This window comes from Perna viridis, chromosome 4 (genome assembly GCF_037379345.1).
Source record: "Perna viridis isolate PV_CMFRI_1.1 ecotype Kerala chromosome 4, ASM3737934v1, whole genome shotgun sequence".
NCBI lineage: Eukaryota > Metazoa > Mollusca > Bivalvia > Mytilida > Mytilidae > Perna > Perna viridis.
The window spans coordinates 32,386,931-32,411,555 of record NC_142448.1 but is presented as its reverse complement, the minus strand read 5'-3'; the positions used below and the strand labels follow the sequence as shown (position 1 = coordinate 32,411,555).

General features: G+C 31.2%; 2 protein-coding genes across 5 annotated transcripts in view; one reads left to right on the top strand and one right to left on the bottom strand.

The window, feature by feature from the left end:
- Positions 1–5,743, bottom strand: part of LOC148619785 (uncharacterized) — a 23,102-nt gene extending 17,359 nt beyond the window's left edge. The window contains exons 1-3 of the mRNA XM_088580052.1: positions 5,640–5,743; positions 4,333–4,495; positions 3,869–4,040 (exon numbers count right to left, since the gene is read on the bottom strand). Coding sequence (XP_088436178.1) covers positions 3,869–4,040; positions 4,333–4,441 — 281 coding nt within the window. The 5' untranslated portion in view covers positions 4,442–4,495; positions 5,640–5,743. The remainder of the gene's footprint in view (positions 1–3,868; positions 4,041–4,332; positions 4,496–5,639) is intronic.
- On the top strand, positions 5,240–24,625 carry LOC148619784 (uncharacterized). Of its 4 annotated transcripts, none has more exons than XM_088580048.1 (9): positions 5,240–5,373; positions 8,903–9,091; positions 11,804–11,895; positions 12,672–12,792; positions 13,154–13,270; positions 16,010–16,174; positions 16,453–16,608; positions 17,517–17,563; positions 21,712–24,625. In XM_088580048.1, exons 1-9 carry the CDS (start codon positions 5,304–5,306, stop codon positions 21,715–21,717), a joined length of 963 nt encoding a protein of 320 aa, XP_088436174.1. In that variant the 5' UTR covers positions 5,240–5,303; the 3' UTR covers positions 21,718–24,625. The 4 variants fall into 4 exon arrangements, with proteins under 4 accessions (XP_088436174.1, XP_088436173.1, XP_088436176.1 ...); XM_088580047.1 differs by having other exon boundaries at positions 17,517–17,606; XM_088580050.1 differs by lacking the exon at positions 13,154–13,270 and having other exon boundaries at positions 17,517–17,606.

Below are 24,625 nucleotides of genomic sequence, written 5' to 3'. Positions count from 1 at the left end.
TCTACTCTACGTTCATAATTTTTAATCGCGGAAAATCGAATGTCAACATTTTGAAAATAACATACTAGTTATGTGTTTGCTAACTTGAAGGTAATGTCAAACTACGTTGATGTCAGCACACTTTTTGCATAAGTAAAATTTCATGCCAAAACTATGATAAATTTCATAAAATTCCCAATGTTAATAATTTAGAAGTCATCTGTATTATGCTAGTGCATGTGTCATGATTTTAATATTTGTGACTTGTTTAATTAAAAGGATCAAAGAAAAGGTGTGACGAGAATCGACGTGAAGGAATAACTCTAGATGAATGTAGTAACGAATGCAATACAAAACAACTAAGATGTCTTCACATGAATCTCTGGCTTATAAACTTCTGTTTCAAGGAGGCTAACTAAACAACAATGTACTACATGTATACCCACATAATAAGTAAAAAAAGAGTTATTGAAACAAAAATTTAATGTATATGTAAAATATCATTGTACGATGAGATATACATCTTCGATGTTTTGAAGAAAACATCATTAAATGAGTCAGATATGAGTAGCAAGGTTTAAGATTAAATAAGTAAGTTACGTTTAATAGCAAGGTATACTAAATGACTAACTGAAGTCAACGAATGCAATTTAATACAATTTAATATATTTTAGTCAAAAGTACAAAAAAGGAAGGGTGTTGTATATTTTAGATTTGTTCAGAATTATTTTTTCATATCACTGTCTAATTAGCCCGATAAATGCTTTCAGAGGTTTAAAGTATACAAACCACCTATGATTTGAAATACAGACGAACAGATGGCATAGTCGACCTTTAGACCTGTAAAAATAATCTTTAGAAAACGGGACTGTGGGAGTTCGATTTAAGCTATGTAAGAAAAAACACTGTGATATCTTGTCCTTACGACAGGTACACACATACAATCTCAATATAATTCCGAAATATTAGATTGGAGTCCGGTAGAAAAGCCTTTATATCTATAATAATAATGTGTACGACCTTTATAGAAACGAAATCATTGTATTATTGATTTTGTTGATGTAAGAATACCTTTCCTTACTTTTCTAGCCTAATTCATGTTTTTGTAAGACGGACATCACTGACAAAGGTCAAATATCCACTGCTAAACCTTGTAATAAGGAGGTGAATGGTCTATCTATACCCAAGAAATGTATATTGTACAAGAAAGGTAAATTATTTTTCATCAGCTTATTTAATTGCAATATAGTTAAGTCGCCGACCACGAAGTGGCGGAGACTTATTGTTTTTACTGTGTTTCTTCTTCTTCTTCTTATTATTATTATTTTAATTCTCCTATCATAAAAATTGTTGAAAGTGTCCGCCCTTTTTCTCAAAAGTGGCAGGTCCGAACTACTCTTCGAAGGATGCAGAACTTCAAAACAAAAATTTTCAGCTGCCGCCATTTTTTCAAAATTGCCGCCGGACTAAAGGTACCCATTTTTTATTCTGGAAATATGAACATCAAATATCTCAAAAACTGCTAATCAGAATTTGACCAAACTTGGTATATATATTAAGCTCAATGGAAAAAAATCGCCTGGGTCTCGGCCGCCATTTTCAAAATGGCCGCCAAAGCGGTCGAAAATTCAAATTTGTCGGATTTCGATGCAAATTGATATCTAGGCTCTGAGCCGTCCCGATTAATAATCTGCGGCTCAATCGGCGATTTGAGCTACGTATCGCGGCCATTTTCAATATGACGCCACCGCGATATAAACTTCAAAGTTGTCAGATATTGATGAAAATTGATATCTAGGTTTTTTAAGACGCAACAATTAATAATCTGCGGCTCAATTAATAATTTTAACTGGTATCGAGTGCCATTCTCAAAATGCCGCCACCGCGATAAAAAATTCAAAATTGTTCGATTTCGATGAAATTTGATGTCCAGGTTCTTTACGCTGCCTCGATTAATTATAAGCAGTTCCATTGAAGATATGTTTCTCAAAAGATTGATCAGGAAACGAGAGGCGACTTCTACACGTTTCGTGGAAACGTAAATTTTATCATTAAGTCGCCGACCACGAAGTGGCGGTGACTTATTGCTTTTACAGTGTTTCTTCTTCTTCTTTTTCTTCTTCTTCTTCTTCTTATTATTATTTTAATTCTCCTGTCATAAAAAAATGTTGAAAGTGTCCGCCCTTATTCTCAAAAAGTGCTGGTCCGATTTAGACGAAACTTTTCAAATGTTAGAACTACTCTTCGAAGGATGCAGAACCTTTAAAAAATATTTCCAGCGGCCGCAACTTTTTTCAAAATGGCCGCCGGACTAAAGGTACCCATTTTTTTTACACCGGAAATTGTAAGATCATATATCTCGAAAACCGCTGATCAGAATTTGACGAAACTTAGTGTATAAATTAAGCTTAATAGTCCAAACAAAATCATTAAAAAAAATTGCGTGCGTCTCGATTGCCATTTTTAAAATGACCGCCAACGCGGTCCGAAATTCATTTTTTTCAGATTTGGATGAAAATAGATATCTAGGTTCTTTGAGCCGTCCCGATTATGAATCTCCGGCTGAATTGGAAATTTGAGCTACGAGTCGGGCGCCATTTTCAAAATGGCCGCCACTGCGCGCGATGATTTTACTTAGTCAGATTTTGATGAAAATTGGTATCTAGGTTCTTTGAGCCGTCCCTATTATGACTCTGCGGCTCAGTTGGAAATTTGAGCTACGTAACGACCGGCATTTTCAAAATGGCTTCCACCGCGGTCGAAAAGTCAAGTTTTTCGGTTTCGTTGAAATTTGATATTCACGTACTTTACGCTGCTTCGAATAATAATAAGCAGTTCAATTGACGATATGTTTCTCAAAATACAAATCAAGAAACGGGAGGTGACTTCCACACGTTTCGTAGAAACGCAAATTTTAATTTACCTTGGTATTACTCAGCAAGGGGAAACGTCATCTAAATCACAAGGACCTATGTATAATAGTTAAAGCATAGATTCGAAGTACCAATACAGAGAATGATATTGTCTATCACTTTGGCATGCTACTTATTCGACAATCGTGATACTTGTTATAGTTTAGCGTATATTCGTTTTCCGCTCTCTACATTAGAATTAATTTATTTCTTACCATGCGAATTTGAATTAATAAAATTTTTGTGGCGTTAATTGAATAAAAATATCAATGTTTTATTATGCCTCAGTTTTAAGATATCCGTTTAACTTAAAAAAAACTGTTTTGTTGGTAAACATTGCTGTTCCATAAAAGCAAAAATTAGTAGTGCACTTATTCAACAAAACTTTTGCTGAACAAATACAGCTCAGCTTTAAACAGTGAAATTCTTGACTGAGCCCCACAGTTTTCCTCAGTTCTTCTTCTAACATACAAATCACTTTAACTCAACAAAAAACCAGCAAACTGTTACTATCTATACTTGATACAGCTTTAAAAGGCAGGTAAAGCAAATTTCAAGTTATGGAATAGAAACCAATTTTACAGACAGACAGACAGGCAACAAAAATAACATACAATGTATCAATGCAAAGCTATTGCATGGACTATACAAAAATAATACTTTTAAAGAGGAGTGATGAAAATTTGTCTGATTTCCATTCATGTGAATATCAAGCCATACCTTTTCTGTATGGAATTAACATTGATTGTTCTTTAGTTGCCAGATATTTATACTATTTATATGGTTTTTGAATTAATACTGATTACTCTTTACTTACTAAATATTTATACTGTTTGTATGGTTTTTGAATTAACTTTGATTACTCTTTACTTACTAGATATTTATATTAAAATCTCATTGTAAATTTTTATTCACAACTTTTCATTTTCATAAATGTTTCAATGTGATAAGTAGATAAGATATTTATCCTTACATACATCAACATTTGTCTAATCATGGACTTATTCCATGGTTGTAGCCACCATGTATACTTAAACTCTAAAGCATCTTTGGTGTTGAATAGATCTTCTACCTTTCTGTCTGTCATGAACTCATTGATGATACTGAATTTTGTATTGTCTATAACATCATCTAAATCTCTCAAATTAGCTGAAAAAGCATATCATAAATAAAATTTGAGTAGCATGGTGCCATTAACATTTCAAGAACCTTATCCTATGGTGCAAGTTGATGAAAAATTATACTTGTCAAAATTGAAACCTAGGTTGCCCTTTAGTAAATGCATGTTAAAAAATTAAAAAAAAACAGATTTGGGTAAAAAAAACACCTCTAGCTTTTTTTCGAACAAAAAAAAACATGGTCCGTAACAGTTACTAGTGTAACAATACGTCCATGGAAAATTTACCCCTCAGATGATAATACATGCATACTTAATACATACGAATAAAATATGATCCATCATCTTTATTTATTCCTGCCATAACTTCAATCAATTTGAACCTCAACTGTTCTCTCATGGACTTTGGTGACTCTGGTAGAAAAGCCCACATTTCACCTTGACCAATGTCAACCACAGGGCCCCAAGGATTTCCCACTGAGGCAGGCTAAAACAAATTTAAAAAGTAAGTTATTTCATCATGCATTAAAGGTTCCAAGCTAACACCAATATTTTTAAAAATATATCAAACATATTCTTTTGATGTTATTGACAGTTTTCTATTAAAAAGGAATTTCCAGTATTCATGGAAATAATACCTGTGAGATCTTAAATAGGGACTCACAGACATCCATTAGCTAATGCTTATCTGAAATTAATATGGGGGAGTACATGCTTAAAATACTAAGCCTGAAAACCTGTGCTAGCACTTTGATATTTAAAAAGGTTATGTTGTCAGTATTTCAACTTTTGATAATTGAGAGTTATTTCCAATAAATTTGAAAAAAACTAACAGTGATGATTACTATGAAATATTTAAAGGATTTATGGAACAAATGGCTTTTCATACAAATGTATACAAACATGTAGTAAATTGATGACCACAGCAAGTCATTCTATTATCATTTTTAAAGGCTACATTCCTTAGTAAATGTAGACAGGTGCTTGTAGTCGCTATGCTGTAAGGACGCTTGCAAGTTGACGCAAGGTGACGTTGTATGCATTGTCGTGGTAGACAAACCCCCACACCTGAAGGAAATTGGTATCATTAGCACCAGAATCACTTATTATGTTTGCCGCATCTTTAAGAAGTAACACACCAATTTTTAATTAAAAAATATTAAAATTAAAATCCATTTGAGCTAGTTATGTTAGTGTGTAGTCTAAATATCACATGAGGAAATATTACAATTTCCGGTATTTGGTGTGTACACACATATTTTGCCGTTTAGTTATCTAGAATTATCTTTGACAATATGTTGTGTGTTTTAATAATTTTTTCTATTAAGTGGAACAATGTGATAAGTCTCGAAACAGTAGACATAGGTAGGCCATATCCATTTTTATATTCTACTTCAGTGTATTCTTTACGCGTAAATAGAACAAAATTTCTTCCTCTTTACTTCCTCATATTTGTTCTTATATAGGATATCTACACTAATGACGATTTACATCAGCGTCCATTTTTAAACTACAGAAATCATATATTTATCCTTCATCGTTTAAAGACGAATCTTAGAATCTTAAAAATAAGCAAAACCGTAATGTTTAATACTTTGTTTAAAAAAAAAGGTCACCGCAAGAAAATTTACCTTACATAGTTGTGAAGTCTTCTTTCTTATGACAAAAAAGAAAAACAAATCTTTCTGTATTTGAAACAATATCACACATTTCCGGATAATTTTAAAGGGTTGATCAAGTCAATACCGTGTATAACCTCCTCTGGGATTTATGAACGCTTGCCACTTATGTTGTATTGCATAAATTTAACGCATATTGAAAGTTCCATTCTCTCAAGTACTGTTTGGAGCTGAGCGAGTGTTTTCGGTCTATTCGCCCAAGGATGTTTTTTGGGAAACAAATCATCCAAAACTTTCAATTATAAAAGGCTATTACAGAACCTCGAGATTTGGACTTCAAGGCTAAACCACCTGACTGTTCAAAACATCTCCATTTAAATATGGTCCTTTTGGTCACGTCGTTACAGGAGATTTAACCATTATCGAAAACGAATCTCTGCGTAATATCCTTTCTAAAGGTCCCAAGTACCGTGAACCACGCTCCATAAATTGGAATTATAACTTTAAGTAGGTCAATGAGTGCCAAGGCTACATCAATTTTTTAAAGACCCCGATGTAGCAAAAACATTGTCTACTATACATGACAAATATGTTTCCGTACCAGCAGACAAAGCCCAAACAACATTGTTTTTGTCTGCAAAACGTTTTATATCCAATGTTTATTATCAGAGGTAGACGTAGAAAATAATAGCATTGATAAGACCTATACTGCTACCACTCTCTCCAAAGAAGAGATTGTGGAAAACCATAAATCTGTGCTATCCTCTTTTGGTCTCTCTACCACGAACAATGATTGTGATTTACCGTCTATGTACTGGATTCCTTAATTTCACAAGAATCCATACAAACAATATTTCATAGCTGGATCTGCAAAATTTACCACCAAACCTCTTTCAAAACTTTTAACTTCTATACTCACAACTGGCAAAGAGGGTCTGCAGTCCTACCACCACACTTGTTACTCCCGTAGTGGTATTAATTCAATGTGGATCCTGAAAACTTCGAAGATCTTTTGGAGACAATCAGTTCAAGACTATTATCTGAATATGCTGAATAATAGCATTAAAACCTATGATTTTTCAACACTGTATACTTCTATTCCCCATACTCAGTTAAAATCCCGACTTAAAACATTATACATCGTTGTTTTTTTCCAAAAAAGATGGTACACCTAGATACACATATATAGTTCTTGGTAGAGATTCCTAATACTTTGTAAGAAATAATTCCAAATCATCTTCCAAAGATACAGAGGAAGATGTTTACACAATGCTGGAATTTTTAATCGACAACATATTTGTCCAGTGTGGTGGACGTATTTTTCAACAAACGGTCGAATGGAAGTAAAATTGTGCTCCTTTACTTGCTGACCTATTCCTTCACTCTTATGAGGCTGACTTTATAGCTGATCTGATCAGAAAGAAAGAATATTATTTAGCTAGATCCTTCAATCTCAGTTTCCGCTATTTAGATGAAGTATTATCTTTAAACAATCCTAATTTCGGGGATTTGATACATTGCATTTACCCAAAAGAACTTGAGATAAAGGATACTACAGACACTGTGAAGTCAGCTTCATATCTTGACCTACACTTAGAAATCGATGGTAGAGGAACACTATTGACCAAACACCAAACTTTACGACAAACGTGACGACTATTCATTCAGAATTGTCAACTTTCCTTTCATCTGTGGCAACATCCCTTCGGCCCCTGCGTATGGAGTGTTCATATCACAACTCATACGTTATGCCAGAGCTTGCCGAAACTACACAGACTTTTTGTATCGCGCTAGAACTCTAACAAATAGGCTTCTGGAACAGGGTTATGTTGCTACAAGAAGTCATCGCTACAGAAGTTTTATGGTCGTCATCATGAACTCGTGGATCGTTATGGTGTATCCATCAGCACCATGAAAACTGATTTAATCATAGATTTCCTTTCTTCGTTTTGTCTACCTCGGACTTGACTTTTTTATGAGCAACTCGGCGAGTGTTTATAGAAAATCAGAGGACGCTTACTCTACCAGTGCACCTGCAATCTGCATTTGTGATAGTCCCACCACCCAGATCCTATTGGTTTCATCTCTCGCATTGTGCGTAGGCGGGGTATTGATTTGAGTGTAATTTATGAATGTTTAAATGTGACCTTTTGTTTTTAATGACACAAACAAAAATTCGCTTTCGTCTCCATACAGGCAAATTTTAAAGATATTTCCAAGTTTTTCACAAATAAGTTAATTTTATTTTTAAAAAATCACTCCGGATACTATTTTTAGTTTGAAAATATTCGAATGAAAAGTGTGTGATTTTTTAAAATAAAAATATTGCGTTTATTTCCGGACTTAAATATATTTTGTTCTTACATTTTATAATGTATTTGTATCATTTTTTAAATATTATTAATAAATTCTGCATTCAGTTGCTCAAATTATCACTGAATAGCCCGGACTGCATTATCCTTTCTCTGTATTTTGTACTTTACATAATGCGACTAACAAACGTATTTTAGGCAAAGGTAAACCACTAAATAGCAATACCTTACCGAAAGGAATACGAAACATAAGAATCAAAATGAATAAAATCAACTTTTAATTTAAATAGAAATGAAAATGCAAATGCCAAAACGTAGTGAGTGCTTCTTTAATTGTATTTGTGGTAATATTTTTGAATGAATACTGAACATACTGAAAAGATTTTCTGAGGTTTTATTTCGAACGACAGACGAAACTAGTGCGGACAATGTCAAAACATAATTATTTCCGTCACAACCTGTTAAGGAACAATTGCTCTCAAATGCAATTCATTCAAGTTCCGTTGCCACCAATGATGAAAATAATTAATCAAAATCTACTTAACGCTGATTTCATGGTCATGTGTTTTAAATATTTAAACAACAAACATACAAACTTGACTAGCAATTTACTGTTAAAGAATATAAATTAAAAAATACATACTAATGAATTCCAAGCCCCTCATGATAGAAAAAGATAACTTCAATCGTAGTTTTAGTAGAAAATGCATGGCATGATATATTTCTGAAAAACGGAAGTAGAATAGTTTAGTTTTGTAATTCAGAAATAGATAGAGACAAAACAAACAATCTATTAATCAGCAAAAATATAAATATTGCCTACAAAATTTGTAGATTTTACTATAGTAAATAAACTGTGTGCGAAGACAAGAAAAGCATGGTTTTTTAATATTAAATCCTCTCTACCATTGACAGCATTTTTATTTGATAATTTTTTATGTTTAAATGTCATTTTTATTTTAGAGAATGTAGGATATGATGTGTACCTGTTAAACCAAAGTACAATATACCGTGACATCCCATCCGACTGTAAACTGTTTGGAACTGATTTAAGTGGAGTAGTGAGTAAAAACATAACGATAAACTTCACAACAGGAGAAAATTTCTGGATAGGTGCTAAGGTTGGATTTAAACGGAACTTAAACCCTTTAGGTAAGTTTATGTGTACATTGATCTGTGTTGTTCTATTTTTAACTTTCATCCAAAAATTATGTGTACAAATTTATTACAGAGACAAAAAAAAAAAACAACAAAAAAACTGTGATTTAGAACAATATCTTACAAAACATTAACCAAGCATTACGCAAATGTATTTCAAGAATACACAAGAAAACTAAATTGAATAAATGAGCTATCTAGTCTCCACATAAACTGTGAGTATGAATCAGGTACACCATTAGGATAAGTGTTCTCTGCATCTAGAAATATCTGTAATGTAAACAATACAAGAAAATACGAAAATCTTGCGGAAACATAACCTCGTTCATCACCGTAAAACATCAGAACGATATTGGCATGCTCTGGGATGTTCCGGCATAAAATGTTAATCTATAAGCATAATTAAAATCTTGCCACAGACAAAAGAATAATTGACAATATTAGGCAACTGTGTTTGCTGTCTCAATCGAAAAAAGAATATCATTGTAAGAGGCAAATCTATTTGTGTCTCTTGTGTCCTTCTGTTACATGTGTTTTCATAAAATCATCGAAATAGATTATTTAAACACGAAGACGTCATCTATATAGCAAAAACTTAAATTGTCTGAACAAGTGCATATCTTTCTTTTTGAATAAGATCTGTTATGAAATCATCTTTTGGTGTAGTTCGAAGATTAATAAAATTCATCTTACAAAATAAAACGGATTTCTGTCAAGATTAAACTGCATAATAACCTATTGCTTTTTTATGATAATTAATTGAAGGGAAAGTTTTGCGTTTTTCTAGTAAATTTATAAATGCTCAAATGGACTCAAATAAAACTGTCAAATGTTTGCTGGTACAACTATTTACCTTAAAGTATTTTGTTATTGTGTATTGCTTGTGCGGTGGCGCTAATTTTTGGGTTGTCTCTGTTAGGGTTCAATCAATTTATTGATTAATTTAACGAATAAAAGGCACTGTAACAAATATATATATATATATATAGAAAGGTCTGAAAAATTCCCAACGATGTTAGAACTGTCAAATTTGCGATGCAAATTTTTGGTCGTTCCCTCCGCGGGACTCGAACTCGTACTGCTGTGACATCTATGGCAACACCGCCTTCACAAAGTCCAGCGCCCTAGACCACTCGGCCAGCTAGGCTATATAAAATATAGCTTTCGCTGGCCGGGTCATTCTTGGTCATTCTTTTATAAGAATTGACCCACGATACCCGAAGTACTCGGAAAAAGTCGAAATCAAAACTGTGGAAATCCAACAGCGTCGTACGTCGTCGTCACCTATATTGTCCATATCCAAAAGTCTATGGTTAACTACCATGTGTTATGAACGATATAAGGCGCTAAAATTAAAATACATAATGAAAAATTTACAATTATTACATACATATATATAGCAAACTAGTAATACACAATAACAAAATAAAACACACTATCACACTTGACAGTGACAAAACCATTGAATTGATGCCAAACACTGTTTTATGAGTTGGTGTGAAGTTTATACATATAATATGAGGCAGGTGTAACATGTTAAAGGACGAAGTTGCATAGATAAAACGTATTTCATTTTTTAAAAATTTTGTCCTTGTTTAACCTTTATTTATCTAATTAAATATTTCATTATTTTTCCCTTTTTCTACTCTAAGTCGTAATTTCTTAAACTTTGACTCAATTTGTTTTTTCTTGTCAATTTTATCGAAACAGCCATAAATTACTTCATTTCGCCTTTAATTGTAAAGAAAAATCGTGTGGCTTTTTACTGAAACCAGTATTACTTAGCATTCCTACTTGGCCTTTTTGCCTAAAGTTTCTTGTGGCATTTCGGAACAAAAAAAATATCTGGATTTTATTAGTTATTAAAGACCATATTATAAATGCATTTTAATGATGATGATATGAAACTAGTCAGCTCAGTATGAACGATTCCACAGGACGTAACATCATGATTGACTTAAACATGCTTTCAGTGGTTCCAGGGCTATCAATTTTTCACATTGAATACTGTTATCAGGAGTTCATCTTCTATTACCTACTATACGTTCACAGTTATTTTTTATTATTAAAAATCGAATCGCAACATTTTAAAAATAAAATACTAGTTATGTGTTGGCTAACTTGAATGTAATGTCAAACTATGTTGATGTCAGCACACTTCTTGTTTGCGTAGGTAAAATTTCATGCCAAAAACGATGATAAAAATATTTCAGTTTACATTTTTCAATACATCTACATTTTGATAATAAAAACATTATCAATAAACCATATATATTTTATCCTTTTCCACTTTTTGAATGACACAGTCATGTAACAAACGTCCCTTGTGATAAATTTTCTAGACAGATTTTGTTAATATGAGTTCACGATTACATACAATTAATCAACATATCAAGTCCGAATTTCGAATACATTTTTTACTAAACTTTAAATATAATATAGTTTTTTTCAAATATTTATCACCACATATTTGGGGGAAACAATTTTAAAATAATAGCAACACTTTGAAAAAACAACATAATTGCTTGGTGTAAAAAAAAGCTGAGCGTGCTCATCAGATATCATTAATCGAAAATACAAAAGACATGCCTAAGAAATTTCATAAAATTCCCAATGTTATCAACAATGTTATTAATTTAAAGGTCATCCGTATTATGCTACTGCATGTGTCATGATTTGAATATTTGTGACTTGTTTAATTAAAAGGGGTAAGGAATAGGTGTGACGAAAATCGACCTGACGGAATAACTCTAGATCAGTGTAGTAACGAATGTGATACAAAGTACTTCTACCACAATGTAAGTACATTAAACAAAACGACTAAGATGTCTTGACATGAATTTCTGGCTAATAAATTCCTGTTTCAAGGAGGTTAGTTAAACAACAATGTACTACATGTATACCCACATAATAAGTAAAAAAGAGTTATTGAAACAAAAATTTAACGTATATGTAAAATATCATTATAAGATGAGATATACATCTTCGATGTTTTGAAAAAAAAATCATTAAATGAGTCAAATAGGAGTAGCAAGGTTTAAGATTAATTAAGTAAGTCACGTTTAACATCAGGGTATACTGAATGACTTACTCAAGTCAACGAATGCAACACTTTAATATATTTTGATCAAAAGTACAAAAAAGGAAGGGTGTTGTACATTTTAGATGTGTTCAGAATTATTTTTCATATCATTGTCCAATTCGCCCGGTAAATGCTTTCAGAGGTTTAAAGTATACAAACCACCTATGATTTGAAAGACAAACGAACAGATGGGCATAGTAGACCTTTAAACCTGAAAAAATAATCTTTAGAAAACGGGGCTGTGGGTGTTCGATTTAAGCTATGTAAGAAAAAACACTGTGATATCTTGTCTTTACGACAGGGATACAATACAATCTCAATATAATCCCGAAACATTAGATTGGGGTCCGTTTAACTAACAATTTTAAGCTCTGAGGTCGGTAGAAAAGCCTTTATATCTATACATATAATAATGTGCAGGACCTTTATAGAAATGAAATCATTGTAATATTGATTTTGTTGATATAAGAATACTTTTCCTTACTTTTCTAGCCTAAATCATGTTTTTGTGAGACGGGCATTACTGACAAAGGTAAATTATTCACTGCTAGAGCTTGTCCTAAAGAGGAGAATGGTCTATGTATAACCAGGAAATGTATATTATACGAGAAAGGTAAATTATTTTTCATAAACCTGTTTAATTGCAATATAGTTTAGCTTGGTATTACTCAGCAAGGGGAAACTACATCTAAATCACAAGGACCTATGTATAACAATTAAAGCATATATTCGAAGTGCCATTATAGAGAATGATATTGTCTGTGACTTTGGCATGCAACTTATTCGACAATCGTAAAAGTGGTAACTTATTAAAGTTTAGCGTATATTCGTTTCCGCTCTCTACATTAGAATTAATTTATTACTTACTCTGCCAATTTGAATTATTAAAATGTTTGTGGCGATGTTTGTTGTTATATATATATATATATTTTTTGATACCGTTTAATGTAATAACATCAATATTCTTTCTTAAGACATTGAAGATAGAAGTTTTGTTTGCGGAACGTTTGAATATTTCAAGAAGCCAGGATTTTGGGCATACTCAGTTGATGACTGTAACAAAGAATTTAATAACCTTTGCAACATTAAATGTAATATATTTCTGCAGAAGTAGAAAACACAATATGTGTGTCTATTTATCCTCTTCTCTAACTAACATTTAATTTATTTATAGCCCTAAGCACACGCTTTGACATAGTACCCACTGCAGGCAAATTACATCTTAATGTAAATGGCATGAAAACTAAAACAGAAAAGTTTTTATTCGTTTTCCTTCTATTGTATCACTCTTGTTTACATATTTTTGTTGGACAAAAGTTTATATATAAACCAAAAAAACGGAGTTAAAATTATTACCTGCGAAAAGTACATGAAAGAAGTTGCCAAGAATAGCAAAACTTCTCTTTAATTTTAAAGCTTGTAATCTATTGAAGTCTACGGTAAGCTAATTTGCTGTTCTTCCCTTTTTTGGGGGTGAGGGGGGGGTGAGGGTGGTGGTTCTGTATTGTATTTGTTTATATTATATACATTTTGGTGGGTATTTAAGTCCTTATTGTATTTTTGTAACTGAACGTAACCACTTTTTTCATGTAATTTTTTCTACACCTGTGACCTATGAACTATTATTTCCTCTTGTTTCAATATAATGTTGCAAATTTCTTTGCATGGAAATGTAGTTTTAGTTTTGTACCACTCTTCTCTGTTAACTATCAAACTTCCTAACATTAATAAAGAATAAAGTGCAGGTTACATTAAAAATGTTTTCAATAGAACCAATATGAACATGTTAATTGAATGAGAAAAACGGAATCCGGTAATTTAAAAAAAAATATACCGACTAAAATAAATTAACTACGGACACAAAAATACATAAGTGTATGATATAGTTGAAAAATGAAGCAACTGAATTGAAAATAATATAATGTATAGGTATTAAACATTTACTGATTCAATTATTAGTTAATTTAATATATTACTGAAATATAAATAATTAGTTAATTCGTAGAAAAATACAAGTTGGAATTTGTATATGCATAAGTTTATACATGGCATACTATAAAACAGGCTGGCATCATTAACCTGGTTTGGCCTGACCTGGTTTCGATTTTGCCCTGGTCTCGAAAATTTAATAGACTGAATTGGTCTGAACATTTTTGGTCTTATTTTTTTGTCTTTTGATCTTCATTAAAGATGAGTTTTTAAGTATTTAAAAAGAAATTATACTTTTTTGCCCTTATAAATTCCTCAATATTTTTTGTTTCATTTTATTTGTTTGTGTACTATAAACAATATGTATCAAGTTGAAATTCACACATATGGGAATTTAGCTTTTGATTGGTATACACTAATTTGTTTTAAATTAAAAAATACATCAAAAGTTTCAAATTATGTTTTGATAAGATAAATATTTACGTAACACCATGAAAGTCACATGTTCATGAAGTTATGGGCCATTACAAAGTTACCGTTTTGTTGTCATGAAAACTATTACAATTGTACATATTTATTCAATGCGGTTATGTCAGGATCTTAAGCATTTCTGACAGAAAAGGGATATTTTTCAAAAAATTAGATAGACACCCTTCTCATTGCAAGTGGACTAAATGACCCAGCGAATATTCGCCAACAAGTAGTTAGACTTTCTTTCCAAGAATCATTTCATATATTTATCGAAGTTTGCAGTATTACAAATTCTAAAAAAAAAATAAAAAAAAAAAAAAAAAAAATCATAAAACACAAAGGATTCATTTTTTTTTGTATTACACATGGTTGAACTTCTTAGTGTTCCAATTCAGAAGTTTTGGTTTTGAGAATTTCTTGTATGCATTGTTTTCTTATTTGGATCTTCTTTTTAGAGATTTTAATGCTGCAAATGAAAGGTTTGCCATTAAAATACGTGTGCAATATATCGAAATTGGAAATATTATATGATTTGTACTTTTGTATTGATTTCATTTAATGACAAATTGTTGCGTATTTTTCTTCAATGGTTAATAATGACAAAAAGTTAAGAACCTAACAACAGATTAGTTATCAGTAAGTTCGTAAGTCTTTTCTTAAAATTTGTTAGATAAATTTCTTGTACGACTGAATATTAACAACTTCAATTATAAGAATATGAAATTATTTAATTTACAAGATTATTAGGAATGGCTTACTGTGTAAAGGGTTCTTCTTCTGATCTTCCATGTTGAAATCTATATATGTTGGTATCATGTCCTATTCTGCTCGGTGTAATTATGATTTGTATGGTCAGTTTGTTAAACTTTAGTGGCCATCTTAAAATTATACTATTATTTTTGTTTATTTCGTACAATGAGGATAACTACATTTTGTAAGTTTATATTCTATCTTAAGTTACATTAGCCGACCACAGTGGAACCAACACATTAATGGTAATTTCAAGGAGTAAAAACTCTAAATGTTAAAATAAATATTTCGTGAGAGAATACAAACAAGTGTTTATATACGAGAGATAATGACAGGTCATACTATGAGTACAGCATTAGAAACAGTGTTACGACTACAATTATTGCTAAGTCAGCCGGTCTTCTCTTTTCCAGCCGTTATACTCACTTGTCTTCTTTATAACTCATCATATTTTTCAATTCCTTGAAGAAATACTATAAGATAGGTTCAGTCATATTTTAGCACAAACAATAAGAAAGAAAAATGTTCAGGCCAAACCAGAATAATTAAAATTGATAGGACAGGCCAATCATATGTTCGGGCTAGGCTAATGAAACCAACTTTTGTTTTAGAGTATGACTTTAACCTGACATTAAAATTTATAAAATTACATAAAACTATTACTTATTTCTTTTTAAAAGTGCAAAGTCACAGAAAGACTACGTGGCATGTTGCACAACACTATTGTGTAGAGCAGAATTCACAATTGCTCCGAAGTAAAGCAGATTTTCTTCAGGATTACACAAATGAAACGAAAAAGTACTGGATTGCACTATTTCGTCAACAAACAACTGTATGGGGATCTGGTAAAGTATTTAGCGTCACCATGGATGTTTTACTAATAATACTTACATACGATACTTAAACAATTTTAAACTTTTAAACAAATGATTTAAAGACATGATGAAAAGTTGAAGCATACAATATTGACAATAATAGAAAATATGAATTAGGTAATTTGTTAAAAAATAAATATCCAATCGAAATATCCTATTGTAAAAAAATGTAATTATATGTCTGTTTTATATGAACAAAAACTGATATGGCTATTTTACATTTTCGTATACATATTTTATATCCAAAGGTGGTGATGATTCAATCTGCATAGCTGCAAGAGTAAATGAAAGACAGATACTTGAAACTTTTACAACTTTTTGCAACCAGAGCTTGTATTCATTATGTCTCAGACAAAACATCGGCAAAGAGAAACAAGAAACTGCAGAAGATGCATCTCTAAAAGGCATGTAACGATATACAAGAACCAAGGCTAAATATACCCCCCCCCCCAAAAAAAAAAAAATGAAACAAAACAAAACAATAAAAAAACATAAAACAGGCCACTTTGGTTGATATCAATATTGCTTATAGTCTAGAGGATTATACAACGATGTCGATGAAGACTATATTAGATAATACAGATAAGCAAACTTTTCATTCAACTGGTGACTACCTACTGGTCTTCAATACACGATGAAGAAACCCTCCAAAACATCATTATACACAGGAAAAGCGAAAGGGTTGCTCCTATATACTCAATTAAAAAAAACTAAAGATGAAGTCGAGGCAAGACACATAGAGGCCAGAAATTCCTGATTTGAGACAGACGCTGAAATTCGGCGGGGTTAAAGTACTTTGACATGATTACAACTCTCCCCATATAAATTCTGGCCCCTGTGGAAATACATATTACACAATTAAACACACCTTAAATCAGCTCAAAAAGGTCTAAGTCCCTTGCTATATCGGAAATAAAGTAACTGAATATAAATAATACAAATTTACAAAATAAGGACTACTAGCATTCAATTGACATGCCAACTCCAGACTAGTTTAAACCTACAAAAAATCAAGTCCCCATCGTATGTAAAATCAATCTTAATTCTTCCCATGCAGTGCCATGCAATAAAGACTCAACCCTTGTCACACCAACAGCTGCTTATAAAGATAATATTTAAATTTTATGTTACGACTCAATGCTTGGTGTTGTTTTGTATTATTCAGTAGCCATTTGCATTATTAGTTCACAAATCACAAACAGTCAGTCATATCACTTTCTATTCACTTTATTTGGCGAATTGTCTTAAGTACCGGCGTTATGAAGTTTTGGTAAATTCAGTTCTTTCTAATTTTGTCTCTATTTAACTTTAGAAACATTAATTGGAGTTGTTGCGGCTGTGTGTTGTGCTACCATCAGCGTAATTATTGTGTGTTTAGTTCTTAAGAAAAAAGAAGTCCCTGGTAATAGGCATTCTTATAGAATTTCCAAATTTTCTCCCTTTACCATTCTTTCACCTTCTCAAAGATAACATATACAACTTTTCAATCTTAAAAATATTGATAATAATAAATACTCATTTCACTATTACAATTTTTTTTTGTTAGAATTAAGATTTTAAGTGATAAAAACAATTTTATTAAAATTGATTTAACTGTTGAATCTGTTCTTATCACTGAATAAATTTAATAATAATCATGTCCATAATTTCAATACATACTTCTAATTGATAATAATATAACGAAGCACATTATTAATATTTAGAAATTTTCACTGTAAGTTAAAAATTCTTGCTCCAATTTTCAGATACTTTTTTCTGTCCTCATTCATAAATTAAAAAATGTCTTGTTCTGTTGTGGTACCACTAATATCTCTTTAGTAATATTTTAGAATTAGGATTTAAAGTGATAAAAATAATTTTATGAATATTCAAATTACGTTTAAAAGTTTTCTTACCACTAAACAAAATAGTGTCCGTATTTTGAATACATACATCTATTTGTTATAACAAAGCCCATTATTAGTATTTACAAATTCGCACTGTAAATTAAGAACATTTGCTCAATCTTTTCAGAAACATCTTCACTTCCTCATTTGGACATTTAAAAAGTTCTGTTTTTTTTTTATTTCTGATCTCACAATTATCTCTGTTTCAAATCATGCAATGTTATATTTAAATAAAGGATTGGAATGTGTGAATGCATGATTGCAAACTTCCTTTTTCTTTTTTGCATCATTGTAGCTAACTGCCTTCTCCATGCATTCAGTTTTTTTAAGTAAACATTATTTTATTCTAACTACTTAACGATTTACTGTAGTAAAATGTAATATTTGTTTTACAATTCAATGGATAAGATATCATATGCATATAATGAATCTGTGCGAAAAATCATTTTGGCTTTCGTTGTATTTGTCCCCGGATTTTATAAAAAGAATATCTTGATCATTATGCAAAGGATGCTACCTGTAATTTACTCAAATGGAACACAAGTATTAAGAACAAAATCATAACGACAACCGAATTACCAGCCCTACATGTACGGCCTTTTGCATTGTATTGAAGAATACATTGATGCTTTATGCGCTTCATTGCGTGCTTTTCTATGTGCCCAAAATGTGAATAATACAATTATTGAAGTGCATATACATTACGCTTGACTTTGAATTATAATAACCGCCTTGCTACTTTACTTTTAACATTATGATAATAACGTCAATAGAGGATATATTAATAATATGTGGGCTGAGATATTCTCAAGTGCACTTCTCCCACTGATCAACCCATTTTTGGTATTAAGGTACGTTTATATCTCACTTACGAAACAATCTGCTGGAAATATCAGAAAAAAATAAACTGAAGCATTTTGTACTTTTATACCTCGTTGAGGCAAAAATACAAAATATTGCATTTTGAACCTTTAAGCAATACAAGCGTTATCATGAAGCCTAATAAAAGCTTTCTTATGATATCAAGAACGTTGCAATCACGCTTGCGGGTTTTAAGTTAAATGCAAAATATGTACCCCTTCTCCAACGAAATATTCATGAAAATGACAAATTAAATTTTTCAAAGTCATAGTATCTATGTTTCGGTAAAGAATGAGTTGTTTAGTAGCATCTCAAATGGATTTTTTCCCTTTTGATAACTAGTGGTTTTTTTCATAATAAGATTTTGTCAAAAAATGCTCGAAATGTGATTTTCGAGTTTTAATGATAAGTTGCATAAGTTAGACTCTACAGGTTAAGGCACGACCAAAGCGTCCCATAATTTGTATTGGATTATATATTGTTTACAGAAAATTCAGAAAAAAAACAAACTTTTTTTAACTTTACTTTTACTTTACTTTTACTTTAAAACTACAAAAAATACCCCTACCCCAATAAAATAAAGGTCTCAGTTTCAAGTAAAGCGCCGATTGACAGCATATGAACTCTGTAAAACGTACATATATATAAAACATGTCTGCTCAGTTAAAGCATTGATTTTCTATCGATTTGTAATTTCATAAAAATTGCCTTTTCAGAATTCCCCCTTTTAAATTTTTTTCAGCAACTAATTATTATATCAAAATTAAAACGCTTTTGTATTAAGTAATTTTATTTATATAGTATTTAAGATTTCAAATATGCCCAAGAAATAAATACTTGAACTACTTCATGTCCATTTAAGTGTAAAATTTACATTCTAGCCGTCTCCCCCCAAAAATGCCTCACTATAAAGATAAATGCTAACTTTAAGCATAATAACACTTTTCAATGACACCTTGAACATTTTTGAAATAGAAGTATTCGACATGTATTCGACATATCTGCTTATTTCAGGCATCTCATTTTCTGTTTTAAGGTGACCATAATGGCCTTATCTCAATAAATGAATTTTCGGAATTTCATATTTTTGCATTTTTCCTGTAGTCGGCATTTCAAGAGTAAAAAAAAGAAATTAAAAACAAAATATATTCTTTCGAGGATAAAGCGAGATATGGGAAAGTTACATCAAGTTTATGTAAAATTACATCAAAACCTGAGCTGACTTTTGCAGGGTATTTTTTTGTCAATTCTGCACACAGTGCAAAATGAACAACCACCTGAGTCACCTGATGTGGTCCACGTATTTATACACTTTAAATCACCTATTGTGTTCAGGTGGTTATTAATTTGTCCTTCTATTGACCAGTATGTCAGTGTGAATAGGGTTTACTTGTAACACATAGTGAACATCTCAAAACATTAATTTTAGTTCATTTTCTGCAAAATTGATAAAATTAAGTCATTATGTTTTTGTTTTTACATAAAATGAATGCAACGTTTGTCTACCCCGGACTTGACTTTTAATGAGCAAATCGGCGGTAATTTCTAGAAAGGCAGAGGACGCTTACCCTACCACTGCACCTGGTCCATGCTCCCAGTTTTTAGTGGAGTCCGATTCGCTCATTTGCTTTTGTTACTTTGTGTGTATGATTTTAGTTACTTTATGTTCTTTGTTGTGTGTGTCTGTTTTCCATGTTTGGTCTTTGTCCCTTGATTGCATTCTTTTGATTACCGCTATAACCCTGGTTCCCTTGATTACTCTTTCTTATATTAACGGGATGTTATGCCTTAAAATTCTTCTAGATACACAGCTTTATCTGTAGTCAGAGGGAAATTGTTTGTGAAATAGAGGCCATATTTGTCAAAAGGCAATGATGAACCTTGAATAAGCTGATATGCTGAACACCTTAATTTTTAAAACAATATTGCAAAGAAATGTCTTTGTATAGTATTTTCAAGAAGTTAGCATTTTGTCTTCATATTGAGATATTCTATTAGGTAAGGGTGGCAATTTTCCTCAAAAAAGGACTTGAAAAAAAATTATTCTTCGACTTACTTAAATGTTAAAATACTATATCATTGTGCTGTATCATATAAAATCTTGCTTTAAATATGGTAGTATAAAAAAATTCACAACAACAAAATATCCCCCTTCGTACGATAATATAACAATGGAAATCACAAAATGAAAAACTAAGTGTCATAATTAATCAGATATGTTTGATATATCTTAAGTTTAAGTCTAAATTCCCAAAATGCGAGTTGTTCTTGTGTTAGTATGCCGTAAATCAGTTTTTGTTTGCTTTATACTGAGTCCTATTTTATAGGGAAGGCGATAATACCTATCTAATGACAAAAAATTCAAGACGCTTTGGACGTGTAATATCTTGAAGAGTCTCTGTGCGACTATTTATGGTAATTTCGAAATCCAATTTAAGCCATTTTTAAAAAATTCTATGGAAATTACCGCAAATCAACGGAAGGTCGCTATGTGATGCTACTTAACAGAAAATCATGTTAGGGAAACATCACAATAAACTTGTCATAATTATATGCATACTATTGCAGTATAAAACAGAAATAACGCAGTTAAAGAAAAACAAGGCGGACAAACCATAAATTTATCGTTTACATCAAGCTCTGTTACTGGAAAATATGGATCAATTTGAAATTGCTTCAATTTATTTTTTTTTGGTTTTTGTTTTGATTTTATAGTAGTATTTCTAGTCTATATCTCGTATGCTTTGTATTTCTTTTCAGGTGTGACTTGAAACAAAAGCATCAGATAAAGCCAAAGGTAGAAAACAATAAACTGAGTGAAATCAAAACACTTCAGGAAAAATCTTTAAAATCTTTGTCTAACCATTCCACGAATTACAAGGATAGAACTACTCGAAACTCTTTACCTGAACTTTCTGCAACATACAGCAGTCCTTTTATCAGTACAAAGACCCAACAGAATTGTTTAGGAACCCACGGAAAGCACAATCCTGAACCACTGTACGAAAGTACTGACAATATTAAATTAATTGATTCAATTTCTGAATGCATTACTTATAGTGATCCAATTAACACTCCTCATGAGAATAATAAATAGAATCATTTAAAGGTAGAATATTCATGTGTAAACAGTAACAAAATATCAAATGCAAACAAAATTGGTCTTGATCAGCAAATAGAAAATCCATATCAAAGTCCTTGGTCTAGTGCCTCAAATCTTGAAAATTTAGTTAAAGTCTAAGAATTTTCTCAAATGTCCGATCAGTTTGACTAAAATGAGTTTTTAAGCCACATAATTGTGTTCCACAAACATACTTGAATATGTAGAACATTTACATTGTTTCCCCAATTGTTGCTTCCCTTCACGTAAAATCTAATTTCAAGGAGAGAAAGATACGAATGTTAACAAAAGTAGTCATATAATATTGACTGTATGATTCTCTTTATTATAAAGATAAAACAAAAGATCACGAAAACAATACTTTATACAACATACATGTAAAATGCAAAATGTAATGAACATCACAGCTAAACATTGATTGTAGTCATGATGAATAATAATAATCATTTGATTCCTTTTTAATAATAATTTCAGATAACACAAGTAAACTAATTATGTGAGGTGTCCAAAACACAAAGAATGCCATGCCTTAGATATTATATATATATACATGCAACTTTTCTTATATTGATATACTTGAAAAGAATGAACTATGATATTTTGATATTTTCTTTCCTTTCTCAATCTCAGTGAAGATGAAAATTATGAAATACACTTACCACCGCTTTGTTTTGTTTTGTTTTTTTTTTTTACAAAAGTATGTTAAAATGAAAAAAACTTTCGATTATTTTGTTTTAAATTACACTTCTTGATAATATAGTGATTACAAAGACCATTCACCATGATTGATAGGAACCCATAATGCCTCATTAAACGATTTATCTATGAGAAATATTTTTTCGATTACCACTTATAAAATAGCGTTTGTTACGTATTGAGTAAAGCAAAATAAATGTGTACCTGACACCATTCTGTAGACATGAATAGAATTTTGACATGTTTAATCTACTATTCAAGTATGCCTATAGTAACACACATTTGTGTTGATTTGTATACAAAATATGTTTTGAATGATCATTTCAATTGTTGAGAGAATCAAATTATGGCTGAGCGACTAGGTAGACATAATGTATTTAACTTCATTTCATTTTGTCTATGCCTGGTTATTACAGAATACTTTCAACAAAATCTTTTTTTTTCAGTTTCGTTCAAACACAAATAATTGACTTAGTTGTATTTGAATTTTTTACTAAACATTCTGTGAAAACAACTAGTTCTTTACTTTTTTATTTTTTATTTATTTATTTTTTTATGAATTGGCAATTTCCTTGTTGTTCAAGATTTGACGGTTGAGGATTTTTTTTTTAAATTGTTTTACTGCTGTTATTTTCCTGCTGTGTTGGTTCATTGTGTTCATCATTACTGAATATTTGTATCTTTATATTGCAATATTTGTGTTATAGAAAGCAAGGTTAGGTAAGCGTGCAGTATATTCCCACATTGCACTGAGTCCAATATACACCTGTCATAACAAAAGAAATGATATAAAGAAAAATTTGTCAATATTTCTAATATACGTTTTAAATACCTTCTTTACCAATGTTTGTTTGTAAACAAGACCAGAAAGGATCTGTTAATCAGTTGTCTTCCTAAATGTTCTGACACGAATAAAACCCAAACCCGGAATGGTACCTTTCCGTCCGGTCACCACCGAGCCGAGTTCGCCGTAAATCAATAGGTGATGACTGAGACGCCGATATACTTCATAACGTTACGGCTAAGTGATACGTTACGCAAATGCACAGTGAATACGGAAAATACGATCCGAGGAATACTTACTCGTTATAAAACATATTAAACAGACTTTCTGATATAATGAAAAATGTAATATTTTTTTCTGTTAAGTTCTGAATTGTTTTTCTAGAAAAGATAAATATTGTCATTGATCAAAATGTTTTATCGTTATTTTGGTGATGTAAATAGCTTTAAAATCATGACATCATCAACTATAACAACACATTTTCATTTAATTCTGTAACATTTGTTTTACGATGAAAAAGGTAATGCTGGGATAATAGTGCCTCTCGTGGAACAGATTTTGCACTCGCAAACTCATTAGATATTTTCCAATATATATGCAATAACTTTATGATACTACTATTCTGATATGGAACCACCTATTAAAAGATTTTCTTTTCAAATCAGCTTCAAATGTTCTAGAAATATTAAATATTGTAAATATGTTTTAGCTTTTATCATTTAAGTTTTTGTAAACAAATGTTTTTTGATATATTAATATGTGTTTTGTTCGATCAGGGACGTAGCGCTTCGTACGTCAGGTACTACTGGAGCAGTACCAGATTTTTGTTGGTACGTCATCCAGTACCTAATATTCTTAATAAAAAACGGAATAAAACTGAGTATTTTACTCCGTAACTAATTAAAACAAGTTCAAAACTTATGTGTTCGTTACCACCGTTGGACCAATCGATATTTGGGTGCTACGTCTCTGTTTCATATGTAACGTTTACTATTTTAATTAGATGATGATTTTTTTGATATATTGGAAACTTGAAGTATATTATTTCTACAATTAAATGTCTTTTATATGTA